The sequence below is a fragment of the Pogona vitticeps genome, chromosome 4 (genome assembly GCF_051106095.1).
Source record: "Pogona vitticeps strain Pit_001003342236 chromosome 4, PviZW2.1, whole genome shotgun sequence".
NCBI lineage: Eukaryota > Metazoa > Chordata > Lepidosauria > Squamata > Agamidae > Pogona > Pogona vitticeps.
In genome coordinates, this window is record NC_135786.1 from 239,568,470 (window position 1) to 239,581,269 (window position 12,800).

General features: G+C 52.1%; 1 protein-coding gene across 5 annotated transcripts in view; it reads left to right on the forward strand.

Moving 5' to 3' along the window:
- PPP1R16A (protein phosphatase 1 regulatory subunit 16A) overlaps nucleotides 1-12,800 on the forward strand; it is a 62,189-nt gene that overhangs the window by 34,265 nt on the left and 15,124 nt on the right. For all 5 annotated transcript variants that reach the window (XM_072999632.2, XM_072999634.2, XM_072999631.2 and 2 more), the window contains exon 3: nucleotides 10,933-11,003. In XM_072999632.2, coding sequence (XP_072855733.2) covers nucleotides 10,933-11,003 — 71 coding nt within the window. The remainder of the gene's footprint in view (nucleotides 1-10,932; nucleotides 11,004-12,800) is intronic.

The window sequence follows — 12,800 nt, forward strand, 5'->3', positions numbered from 1 at the left end:
TGTGTAGCCAGCATAGCCCCAGGTTTTAAAGGTGACGTTACTCTGGAAATTATAGTCTGGAGCTTAATTTTCAGAGTTGCCCTTCAGAATCTCTGTCTTGCATTCAGAGGGAATGGGGCTTGCCTTTGAAGGGTGGATCCTTGGGGGGGGGGGTGTCTGGAGATTTGCAGATGGGCTGCAGTGACAGCAGGCCTGGTTCCAGAAGGGGAATCTGCCTCAAAGCTAAAAGCCTGCTCCCTTGCGCTCCTCGGGAGAGGGAGGAATGACTGGCCAGTCACAGGAGGCTCCTACATCGGGGGAGAGTTCCTGCAATCGTGTAACAGGCATAGCTTTGCTCACCTGTGCCATCCTCTTGACCTGTTCTCAGTATGTAATGCTTTCTCTCTCTTCTGCGGAAGTGCCTGCATTTGTTCCTGCCCACCCACTGGATGCTCCTGAGCCTTTCTGAGCCTGGGAAAGAGGCCAGTTCGCTCCCAGCGTTGGATCCCTCTGGTGCATGGGTGCCACCCTACCGACAGCCATGGTCCCGGGCAGGGGTTTTCCCTTGGCGAGTGGCTCTTCCTCTTGTTGGAGGAAAAGTTGCTCTCAGCCAGCAGGGAGTGGCTCCTGCCAGAGAACAGGAACCCTGCGTTCTCATGGAGAACTGGGCATGGCCCCCCTCCTCCCCGCTTTCAATCCAGAGGTGGTGGGGAGTATACCCAGCCTCTCCGATGGCCTTCCGGCCTTGATTCGGATCCTTTTGTGCTGCTAAACAGCTCCGCTTGCTTGCCAACGGGTCCCAGGCTGATCTTGAGGGTTCCTCTCCCTTCTTTAATTCCAGTCTTGCACCCAGGCTTTCCCAGTGGAGCTGAGCCACCACTGGGTCTCTTCTGTGCCCCGGCCCCGTTGTTCCTCTACCTGCCACATCCCCATTCCTCAGAACTCGCTTTGCTGTCCCCTAGCATTTTTAATGAATACAGTTGTTTCAGTTAGCAGTTCTTCTGTTGTTGCTGCTTGAACCTCTCCTGAGAGTTTTTTTAAAAATCTTGCCTTAGGCGCCCTTAATCTAACATGGCAGGAGCGCTCAAAGTTCTTCATTTGCTCCTCTGCACGCTTGCCCTGCAGTGCAGGCGACTCTTGTTCCATTTGGTTTACAGCTTATCAACTCTTTGAACTTAGATCTCTGAGATCCTTCGGGCTGGTTTGCCAGAGGGGATGAGAGGCAGAGCAAATTGCTGCTGCTGCTGCTGCTTCTTCTTCTACTTGGGGTGTGGGAGAGGATCCGAGTGTTCTGTCCTAGGTATCAACTTACTTTGGAAAGGGCTGTGCAAATAGCTTGTGTTTCAGGAAATAGGCACAGAGTTTTCTGGACAAGGGTTCTTCTGGGTGACCTTTCCTGGGAGCTGGGGAGTCAGGAAGTGGCTGCCAGCTTGGCACCGGAACCTTTTGGAAGTCCTTGTGCGGCTGCAACTTTGTGCTGAGCAGGTGGCAGGCAGGCAGGCTGACGGGTGGGGCATGGCTCTAGCGTGGCAGCCAGGTGGGCACCTTTTCAAATGGCCTTGTGGAGATCATCACTTGATTGTCCACCCGTGGCACCCCAACCGAAGCTGTTCTGGCTGTCTTTTGCCCTGGAGTGATGGCGGGATGAGGAAAGAGCTTCTTGGCGATACAGGTGGTGGTTACCTGATAGACCTCAGTGTTAACTAGTTAAGAGCTTTTGCATTCTGTCTCCCTCCCCCTTTTAATGCTTGAGACAGCTTATATCACGATTTTAAAAAATGATTACATGTCTGCCCTACTTTTTGACGAGAGAATATTGTTTGGTGTAACTGGCAAATACAGAAAATGAATTTAAAAGAAGACAGGAAATATGGAACATGACAATCAATGCAGTAATTGATAACCATCCAATTTTATTTCTTTCTTCTTGGTGCAAAATATCATCCCCCCCGGCCTTTCTCCTTGAAAGGGACCCAAGGTGGCTAAATATTTTAAAAGTCAAGGGTGTTTTCACACCCTTGCTAAAAGCAGGGGGAGTAGGATCTCAAGTAAAGCTCACTGATGTCTGTTGAAAGGAAGGATGGAGGAGATGTGTCAGTCACAGCCCTTCATCATCACCACTGTCATTACACAGGAGTAGCAGTGGGGAAGGTGGGAGCTTGTCTGTCTGTCTTGGTGCTATATAACTGTCCAGAGACTCAGTTTCCCCGTGTCTTAGTTCACTTAGGGAGCCTGCACAGGGCTACGGTGTGCTTCCCTCGCTGCCGTTGGAGGGTGTCTGCTTTCAGCACGAATGCATCGGGGCTTCTAGAAGAAGTGCATGCCACAGGCTCTACGAGTGAGGCGGCTGAAAGCCCTCTCCTATGCCGCACAGTGAACAGAGGCTGGAGCCGGTCTGCCGTGGCCTCTGGTCAGCACCTTCTCAAGGGAAGGGCCGCCCTGGCACTGTCCCAGCCATCTTGCCCCTTCGCCCCTCGCTCACTGGCTCCTTCACGGCCTCTTGCAGGCTTCCGTGTGCTCCTGTGAGCGCCATGTGTTTGCAATCTGAAGTGGGCCTGTCCTGATTGTTTTGACATCTGGACAGGACATAACAGAGGCAGGCAGTTTCTTTAGAGAGCCTGTTCCCCGAGGTGGCTTCTTAGGGCATTGATGTGCAAAACCAACTCCCTGAATTGCTTTCAGAAAACAGCTGACAGCCACAGGAGGTCTCTTGCATCCCCTGGAGGTCCTTGACACTCTTTAAAAAAAGGATAGGCCCACGCCGAGTATGTTGCAGTAGTCAAGGTGCTTTGTAAGGAGGGCACAGATGGTGGGGGCAAAGCTGAGTTGACTCAGGTAAGGATGTTCCTGGCACACCAAGAGGGGCGGTGGAGAGGCTCTCCTCACCACGGCAGCCTCCCCGTCCCCCAGGACAGTCTCAGGACAGCCGAGAGGAGCCAAGGACCAGCCCCGGACTGGGCACCTGATCTTTCAGAACGGGTTAGGTGCCAATCTCTGAGCCAGGCTTTCTCCTGGCCAGCAAAACGACAAGGCCAACGGGTGCTGTCCTGGGTTTGATAGTCGCCTTGATTTGTCCCTTTTGCTTTCTTTGATATTATTTGCTTGGCTTTATCGTCCGTTAACCACCCAGAATAGCGTATTGCACGAATGGTGTGGCGTATAAATCATTGCAATGAATAAATAAAAATAAAATGTTTCAGAACAATTGAGGTGGTTATTGGCCATCCTTTCTAAGCAGGGGGGAAAAAGGGACTGCAGCAGATCGAACGGATCTAGAATCGAGAGATCCAGAAAAATGTTCGCAGCGGTGATCCAGTCCTGTTTGTTCCTGCTGCATCTGCTTTGGTTGTCGAGAGGTGTATAGAACCGGCAGGCGTCTCTTGCGGGAAGCTTCCTGCCTCCAGCGCCTTGTGCTCTTCAGGTGATACCAGAGTTCCTCGAGGCCCTTCCTAAAAGGGCCGATCCTTTCAAGCTGCTTCCAGCTTGGTGACAGCGCTGGCTTTCTCCCTGTCGCCCTTGGCCCTGTATCAGTCATGAGAGCAGCCATGTGGAAGAGTGGCAGGGTGTGCCCCGCGGCTTGTGTTAGAGACGTCATAAGCGCCAGCGGTTGCCTGGAGCCACAGGGCTGGTCCCCCATCCATGGCCCTGGAATTAATGGCAGAGGATGACTTTTGTGAGATTGCAAAGAAGGGGGCGAGGCTGGCAGGCTTTCCAACTGGGGTACACTTTTGCTCTTGTGGGTCCCTGGGAGAGCCTTCCCTGGAGAGGTAGAGAAGAGAGCTGCTTTTAGCTGAACCACTCACTCCAGGGCCACATTCTTTGGCACTTGCAGCAGGAGGTGAGATGAATGGTTGGAGGAGTGCCTCCCCCCCCACCCTTTGAAAAGTCTTCTTTGGACTTGGCTCTTCCCTGATCTTCTATCCAAATGTCTGCCAAATGTCAGTGTCTTTCCTACAGTTGTTCAGGTCACACAGCTCCGATTATGCTCCTCTCTTCTGCAGGGCACCAGAGACAAAACCATTTCATGTTTCAGTTACCTGTCGAGGCCAATGAGGGGTGCATGGCCGTCGGCTCAACCTTTCTTGGCTGTGAAGACAACCGCGCTACCTTTCTACAAAGGCGTTTGGGTCAGTTGACATTGTACTCAAAATCGCCGGCCCTGATGGGCTCCTGAGGTGCTGAAGTCGATTCCTGGAGTGCCAGAGTCGGTAGGCACAGGAGAACACGTCCCTTCACTTGTCTGGGCTCCAAGCTACTTGGGGCTTTAAAGATTAAAAGGCCTTTGAATGGAGGGGTAGCCTGTGCGTGGCAGATTTATTGGCTTAATGGGATAGTCTTGGCCATTCCCCATTAGCCGCTGAGCAGCTCTGCTCTGGAATAAGTTTTGTTTTGTTTTAAGTTTCCAGGGCCTTTTAAAAGTCACCCGCATCATGTATAACCCACGGACGGAGAGGAGGCCAGGCCATGAGTAGCAGCAGGGTGGGCAATGTCTTTCCAGAGAGGGTGAAAGGCTTTATGGGGCGTGAAGGTCTTGTGTGCCTCCGTTGACTGTGGTGCACTGTAGACGTGACCACTGGGGATGAGAACAGAATGAAACTCATGTCACCAGGTAGACGAAACAGCCAGAAAGAGGGCTTCTGTTCTTTTGGTAGGCCTTCAGTATTATTGGCCCTCATCCAGCCGGTTCCTGTGGGCCAAACAGCCTTGTTTCAGAGCATCCGCCGTGTCACCTATATACGGGATGAAAAGGAGAGGCAGAATTGAGTCTCATTTGCGCGTCAGGAACCCCTGAGCCTCCCTCCGTGGACCATGACGCGGAGGGAGAGATATGGGATTCCCAGGCAACTCTTGACGCTCAGCAGTCACAGGACAGAGCCGCGAGCTCTCAGCAGTGCTTCCTTGAGTGGAGGGGGGGCCCTTGTAGGGAAATGCAGCGTTTTCACACCCATCTCCGCCGATCCAGAGACACATCGTGTTGGGAACTGCTGCTGTTGGAGAGAATTGACCTTGGCCTTCCTCAGTCTCAGCCCTCGGGCCTTGGAGGATGAGAATCGGGTCCTTTAGAAGTCCTGCCGTCCTTCTGCTTTTGTGTGGTTTGACAGAAACAAGCAGAACAGCTCAGAAGCAGAGAAGGCTGGAAACAAGAGCACAAGTAGACCGCTCTGTGGGAGAAGGAGGTCACCGGCAAGGCTGACGATCCAGTGTGGTCCTGGGAATTTGCACCAGCACATACTGTGCGGGGGGGGGGGGGAAGGATTGAACTGGGCTGGTGGTGCACGGCAAGCCTGGATTAAATCCTGTAAAGTACAGGTCTGAGAACCACACTTTGGAGGGGTTCCTTTGGTCAAAAACTATGGAAGCTGATAACAGGGCAGAAGAATGGAACGGGAGGGGACCTGAGTTCTGTTGCTCCGCTTTGCTTCCCAGGGAGGATGGCAGAAAGTGCTTTAAAAATGAAGAAACCACAGTGCTTTTCCAATTTGGCGCCTTTCCTCGGATCTGCACATGTTGAAACAGAGAGCTGAGGGCAGGCAGAATTACCCCCGGCTGTGGCTGGGCAGTTCTTCAGGACCTTTCCAGCCCCACTTCCGGGAGTTAGCTTGCCTGCTGGCATGCAGGCAAAGTGTAATCCTTTCATCAACATGACGGCCCTTCCCTTGCCCTGCGCAAGGGTGCATGTGCGCTGGCACATTCCAAAGAGGCACACGTTTCCTCTCTCCCCCCATAGCTGCCCACTCACATGGCTGCAGAAACTCTGGCAGACTGCCCTGGTTTTGTTTGAAGTACAAGTGATGGTTGCAGGGGGTTAGGCTCTGTGGCTTGTTCGTGATTATCTGTGTTTACCTAGTTTCTAAGTTCCATGCATATAAAAGGTGTTGGCATTCTTCCCTGGCTGTGGCTGACTTTCAGGTTAAAAACCTGTCCTCCGCCGAGCTCCACCCAACTGGGGGCACCAGTTTCAGCCAAGGGATCTGGCTGCTTTCTTTGAACCAGCTATAAACAGGCGGCCCTTTCAAATTCCGGGAGGGGTGGACCCTGTCCCTGCCATGAGCCAGGCCATGGTCGGGTTTTAACCCATTTATCTGACCCACTCCAGCTGAACAACCTGTCTACTTTACCTCGACAGCGGGCACACATCTGTGCCCTCCAGCATCAGGAGTGGCGGGTGGAGGCACCCGCACCATCCTCACAGCCCATTTGCTTGCTTGCTTCCACGCTCCTTCTGAAGTCAGAGTGTGGGAAAAAGAGACCTGCCTTCCTACACACCCAAGAGAAGAGCCTGGAGCAGTTTGCCGTTCTGCGTCGCTCGAAACCTCGTCGGGCTGATCTCACAAAACTGTGTGTGGCTTTTTCATTCGGCTGGCTGGGAACTTGGAGCCTCCTCTGAAGAGCACAGTCTAGGGAGCTGCCCTCAAGCGCCACCGTGACCACACCACACACGAGCATGTGCAGAGGAAGAGTTGCCCACTTAGAAGTGTGGAGCACGAGGGGTGGCTTGTCATAAAACGGCAGGCGACAGACATTGAGAACAGACTTCTGGGATGTCGTGGGGGTGGGGGAAGAAAAAGGAGGGCAGGCCTTTTGCAAAGACCTCTGCCCCTCTTTTGGTGTCTGGGACACTCTGGGGTGGTGCTGGGGTGGTACTGGCGGGGTGGTCACCCTAACCCCCTGAAGGGTAGCTTGTCTGGGAAAGGCCGGTGTGGGGCATGACCTGGGCTCTTTGGTGTCTGAAGGGTAGCTGCTGTGCCTTCTCGGCAGGTGGGCTTTGCGGAGGAAGAAGCCTTTCCGGCCCGACCGGCGATGGAGCCAGGTTGGGAACATGGGGACAGGTGGTGCTCCCTGGATTCTTAGAGCGTTGCCTTGTGCATTTCTCAGCGGGCAGAAGGCTGTGGGAAACTTCTGCTTCAAGCTTGTAGCTGCATTCTGTTCCAGTGACGGGCATACACTCCTGGCAGGAATTGGCAGCTGCCAGTGGGCGGGGTAACCCCTCATTCTGCCCTTTCACTTAGAGGTAGAGCATTAGATTAAAGGGTTATTTCAGCCAATCCTGCTTATGATTAGATAATTAGTGTCCTATCTGAATTCTCACAACATACTATGTAACTCGTGCTAAGTTAATAAAGAGAGCTCTCAGGGTGTTGCCAGTTGGCTCCGCTGGCTCGGACATCTGTGGTCGACGACTCTGTTCTCTCTCTAAGGCCATTAGCCTTCCTTTGTTCTGTGATCTCCCACAGAAGGCTTCCAAACCGTTTGGCTAGAGGCCTCCTCTGTGTCGTTCTCTCCCTCGAACCCTGACCTGAAATGTGAGAAGTCCTTTTCAATCAATGCAAGACCCTCCACGCGATGATATGGTTGGCGTCAAGTCCATACCCGTGCCTTGTCTCCCTCCTCCTCCTGCCCTTCGGCCTCCACAGGGAATTGATGGGAAAGGTGTATATTACTCGAAGCGTTTTTCTACTCTCCTTGGCCACAAAGATCCCTAGAGCAGCTCTGAATAGGGTTGCTGCCCTTGCGCTGACAGGGGAAAAGGAGGAAAGGAGCGAAGAGGAGAGTCGAGCTGTTCTCCTCCCCCCCCCCCCCAGAAAAACCACCCTTTAGCTGGGTTGGTAGCCTGGCAGCTTTTCTCCCTCTACTCGAAGAGTTACTAGTGGGGACAAACGTGACAATCCCTGTTGATTGTCTGTTGCTGGTCCTGCATCTGCTGCTGTAGAGACGGGCCAGTTGTGTGTGGGGGGGCCTGAGGGGGGGGAGAAGAGGCCAATGTGTTGTTTATCTGTGTTTAGCAGACCTAGGTCAGCCTATGTAGGTCCCTGGGGATTCAGTTCAGTTTGGGCCCATAAAATGTCTGGAGCGGTTAAAATGAAAAAAATAAATAAAATAACTTGTATAGCGAAAGTTGCAGTCAAGATAGAAAGGCGTCAGCTCCATATCTAAGTGAAAGGAAGGTGTGTGCTGTGCATCTGGGCGCACGACTGAAGGAGAGACAGGAGACCAGGAAGTGAGAAAGGAAGTCAGAATGTGTCCGTAGGTGTCCGTCAGGAGCCCCTGAGAAGATCTGTCGTCCGGGGTGGGTGGGAGGGAGCAGAGATGAGAGGTCAAGAAAAGGGGCAGAGTCGCCTCTCCTGACATCGACTCCCAAGCCCTTTCTGGTCTTTGGGACACAGATGACATGTGAAGCTCTCCAGGCCAACCCTCTGAAGCTCTGCAGCCCAGAACCCACTCCCTTCCATCACGTGCCCCCCCCCTTGCAGGGTTTCTTTCCCTCCTGGACTGTGAAGCCTCCAGGCGCCTTATCTGAAATCTTGACCCATTTTCAGTCTGGCTTCAGACCTGGTTCTAGAGACAGCTCTTTCTGTTCACCTTATGCCAGGAACTGGGCAAGGGGTGCATGTCCCAGTGGGTGGGTTCTGCTGGACCTCTCAGCGTGCTATCGAGCATGATCTCTTTTCTGGGGTGCCTTTTTGGGACGCTTCCTTGGAGGTGCTGTTTTACGGTGGTTCCAGTTAGAGATGGGCACAAATCTCCAACCTGAGGTCTGTGCCAGTTTGTACGTGTGGCATGACAGGGGCTGCACATTCTCTTCCCCCGCTTCCTCCCTGGCTGGAATCCCCCAGTGACCAGCCGGCATGGCTCCTCTCCTCCTCCTCCTCGGTGGTTCAGCCAGTCTCCGGCAGGAGCATGGGCTCCCCTGCCTCGCCTTCTTGACCAATCGCCCACTTAGGCAAGGAAGCCGGGCAGGCCAGCCTGTGCTCCTGCCCAGGGGGCGGGGGTTGGTTGAACACCTGAAGAGGAGGAGGAGGAGGAGGAGGAGGAGGAGGAGGAGGAGGAGGAGGAGGAGGAAGGGAGCATGCTTCAACTGGTGAGTGGACCATTGGCTGGGGAGGTGGAGGAAGGGAACGCATGGCACGAACCTCCGAACTGGGGTTCGTGCCCATCTCTAGTTCCAGGTTTTTTCTGTGTGGCCAAACTCAGACGGTGGTGTTATGTTTATGTGAATCCTGTTCAACAGCCAGGCCATTGGTCTATGATATCCCTCAGTCCTGTTTCATTTATTTTATTTATTTATTAAATGTATGTCTCGCCCATTTAGACAGCGTCTACTCTGGGTGGCTAACGATAAAAAAAAGACCAAAAACAATCGAATAAATCAAAGAACAATTTAACAACAAATACAATATCATTCAAGATGGGAAAATAGAAATCAAGCGGTGACAGGAGGGAAGGCCTGCCTAAATAGCCAGGTCTTGAGTTGGCTCTTAAAAGCACCCAGCGAGGGGGCCAGGCAGATCTCGGGGGGGGGGATAAGGGCTAACCAACTGAAACGTAATCCAGACAAGACAGAGGGACGCTTGGCAAATCAGAAGTGTGTGTGTGGGGGTCACATTCCTCCTGAAAAGTCAGGTCCACTGCTTGCATGTCCTCCTGGACTCAACCCTGAGCTTGGGTGCACAGGTTTCAGCAGCGGCCAGGAGTGGATTTACACACTTAAACATGGTGTGCCGGCTTCGCCCATTCCTTGAGATGCCTGATCGGGCCTGCCTTAGTTACATTCCATTTGGACTACTGCAACGTGCTCTATGTGGGGCTGCCTTTGAAGATTGTTCAGAAACTTCAGCTGGTTCAAAATGCTGCAGCCAGGCTGGTTACAGGGAGCAAGTCACTCCCTTATTACAACAGCTTCACTGGCTGTCATTCTGTTTCCGGGCCTGATTCAAAGTGCTGGTTATTACCTATATGGCTTAGCTCCAGGCTGTTTGAAGGATTATGTATGTATGTATGTATGTATGTATGTATGTATGTATGTATGTATGTATGTATGTATGTATGTATGTATGTATGTATGTATGTATGTATGTATGTATGTATGTACAGTGGACCCTTGACTTACAGATGGCTTGACTTACAGACTTTTTGAGTTACAGACTTCTCTGGCCGCAAAATTTAGGTTTGACTTGCAGACTGAGATTTGACTTACAGACCAGAAAAAAACCAAAATGGAACAAAAACGGCCTGTTACGGGATTAATCGGTTTTCAATGCACTGTAGCTCAATGGAGACTTGACCTATAGACTTTTTGACCTGCAGCCACCGTTCCAATACGGATTAATTCTGTAAATCAAGGGTCCACTTGTACTGCCTCGACTGTATTTTCCCTGCCTTCCCTGAACCTTTCTTGACCTAAGAAAAAAAGAAACAAAATATCCCCCTCTAGTGGCAGAAGGCGGAATAGCAGCTTCCCATTCGTTTCTATGGACGGAAAAGAGCAGATACGGATCAAATGGTTTTCAATGCATTCCTATGGGAAATGCAGATTTGACCTGAGAACTTTTTGAATTGAGAACTGCCTTCCAATACGGATTAAGTTCTCAAGTCAAGACCCCACTGTATGTATGTATGTATGTGTGTGTGTGTGTGTGTGTGTGTGTGTGTGTGTGTGTGTGTGTGTGTGTGTGTGTGTGTGTTTGTTTGTTTGTTTATTTATTTATTTATTTATTTATTTATTTATTTATATTTAATTTTAAATTTTAAGATCTTCTGGGGAGGCCCTTCTCTCCATTCGAGAGAGGAGCTTATTGGGGGGGGGGGCTGCTCCCAGGCTTTGAAATGCTGTCCCGAGAAGCCAGGTTGGTCCCCCTCTCTCTTGTCCTTCCAGTCATCTGGCAAAGACCGTCCTCTTCAGGCAGGCTTTTCAGCAGTAAGTTATCTCAGAAATGCTGATTTTTTTAACTTACAGGTTTTAAATTGCTTTTTAATTGTTTTTAAACTTGGTTTTTTTCTTTAGTCTTACTGTATGTTTGTTTCTTTTTTAAAAATGCATTATTTATGTAGTGCTTCTAAAAAACCTGTTGTTTTATCTGTTGTGAGCTGCCTTGTGTCTGCTGTGGGAAGAAAGGTGGCATATAAAGAAGCAAACAAATAAGCAAGATGTTCTGATTTTTTTACTTTTTTTAGTTCGCCAGTTTCTCCAGAGTGGCCTTGACCCTAATCTGTACAATGAAGATGGCCTTACTGCCTTGCACCAGGTGAGTCAGATGCTTGCAGGCTCTGTCTTCTCCGTTCCTCTTCCCTCATCTGGGTCAGCCTCTGGGAGACAACACTTCACTTGGTCTGTCTCCGTGCTTAAATCTACCCTCGTGCCAGTGCAGAAAGTCAGCTGTTACAGTACGAGAGAAAGTCCGTTGCTCTTGATAAGTGGCGATCCAGGTGCTGTGTAAAATCCTCAGAGGAGAGACAGCCTTTCGCTAGTGCTCTTGCAATTCCCTATCTGGTCATCATCCCAACGGGTTCCGTTCGCATCATCCTCAGGAGCATTCCCCGTGTGACATCCCTTCAAAAATCTGACTCCTTCTCTAGGCGCCACGGAAGCCGTGGCCCCAGCCAGTCTTGTGTGTCTTTTTCCGTCTCTGCCCTTGCCCTCTGTGGCTGAGCCCTTGCAAGCTCTTCTGGGCCTTGGCTGCGATTTGAAAATGCAACGGGTGCAGCCTGCGAGGAAGGGCCGGCACATCCTTGCAGTCCATGCCTGGCAACTTTTTCCTTTGAAGCAGCTGCAGTGGGTTCCCGTTGGCCTCTGCTGGGCAAACTCTTGGGGTCTCTGTGTGACACTTGCCACAATCTTTGCAAAGCCTAGGTCGGAGGGGCTTTGAATGTTGACACTCCCCCCCCCCATTAAATCTTTGTGAGGTGGGCAACCCTGTGCTTTGCAGGCCTTGCAGCAGAGTTCAGATGAGTGGGGACGAAACGCTAAGCTTCTTGAGGGCCCTCCTGGCGATCCAGCAGAAGCGCCTTTCCTGACCAAGCATCCAGGCATTAACTTTTCCTGCCGGTGTGTTGTTTGAGGACTCTCCGGCGGGTTTTGTGGCCCGGCATACCTGGAGGAAGAGGGCCAGCTTCAAGGAGGCTGTGTAAGAGGTTGCCGGGAGAGTTCTACAACACAGCGCCTTGGAAGAGAAGCTAGACTGGCTGGGGTGGCCTCGTGGGAAGGCAGGCCTCTGGTTTTCAGGGAAAGAAAAAGGGAGAGAATGGCAGGGGATTGTAAAAAACCCAAGGGCCACATTGGGGTCGGGTAGGGGCTGCGCTCAGAGGATGCACCGACACGGGTGCTGCCCTGTCCTCAAGTCTGCGTTGCCTCAGGGCTGACCATTCTGGGTGGGAGTCCAGAGGTGGGGCTGGGGTCCAGATCCAGTTCTTCCTATCCCTGCTCAGTCAGGTTGTGCCGATGCAGCATCCCGTGGCGTTTGCTGCTCCTGGCCATAATAAGGAGCTCTGGCCGGCCTGCCTCCAGCCAACTTCTCCTTGGTCCCCCCACTTCCCCATCCCCTCGCGATGGTTCAGGAATGCCTGGGCCTCCAGACGAGGTGCTCCAGGCACTTGGGAGGCTTCTTTCTGCTGATCCCACCCCATCCCACCCACCCCATGCTGTGAACGTCTGCCAGAACGGTTCCCTGCCGAGCGAGGCTTTAATTCCAGCCACTTCCAGGCTGGCAGAAGGAAAGGCTGCATCAGGGTGGGCTTAGGACGGTGCCCAGTGAAAAGTCCTCTTCTCCAGGTGGGGGCCGGCAGACACACCAGTCCAGGTTCCCAGCACACAATGAACCCTTAGGGAGTTTCTCTTTCTGTTCCATATTGAGGGAGGAAGAAGGAGACGGAGTTTGGCTGTGGGCTTTTTCCTGCCTTGCTAGGGCAGGTCAGATGCAGAATCCTCCAGGCCCCTCTCTCCTTTTGGTTAGGTGGGCAGCTCCGGAGCCATCCCAGAGACACAAGGGAGGGTCTTCTGTCAATGCTACACCTAGTAAGGTGCTGCCATGTTCCCCCCCCCATTT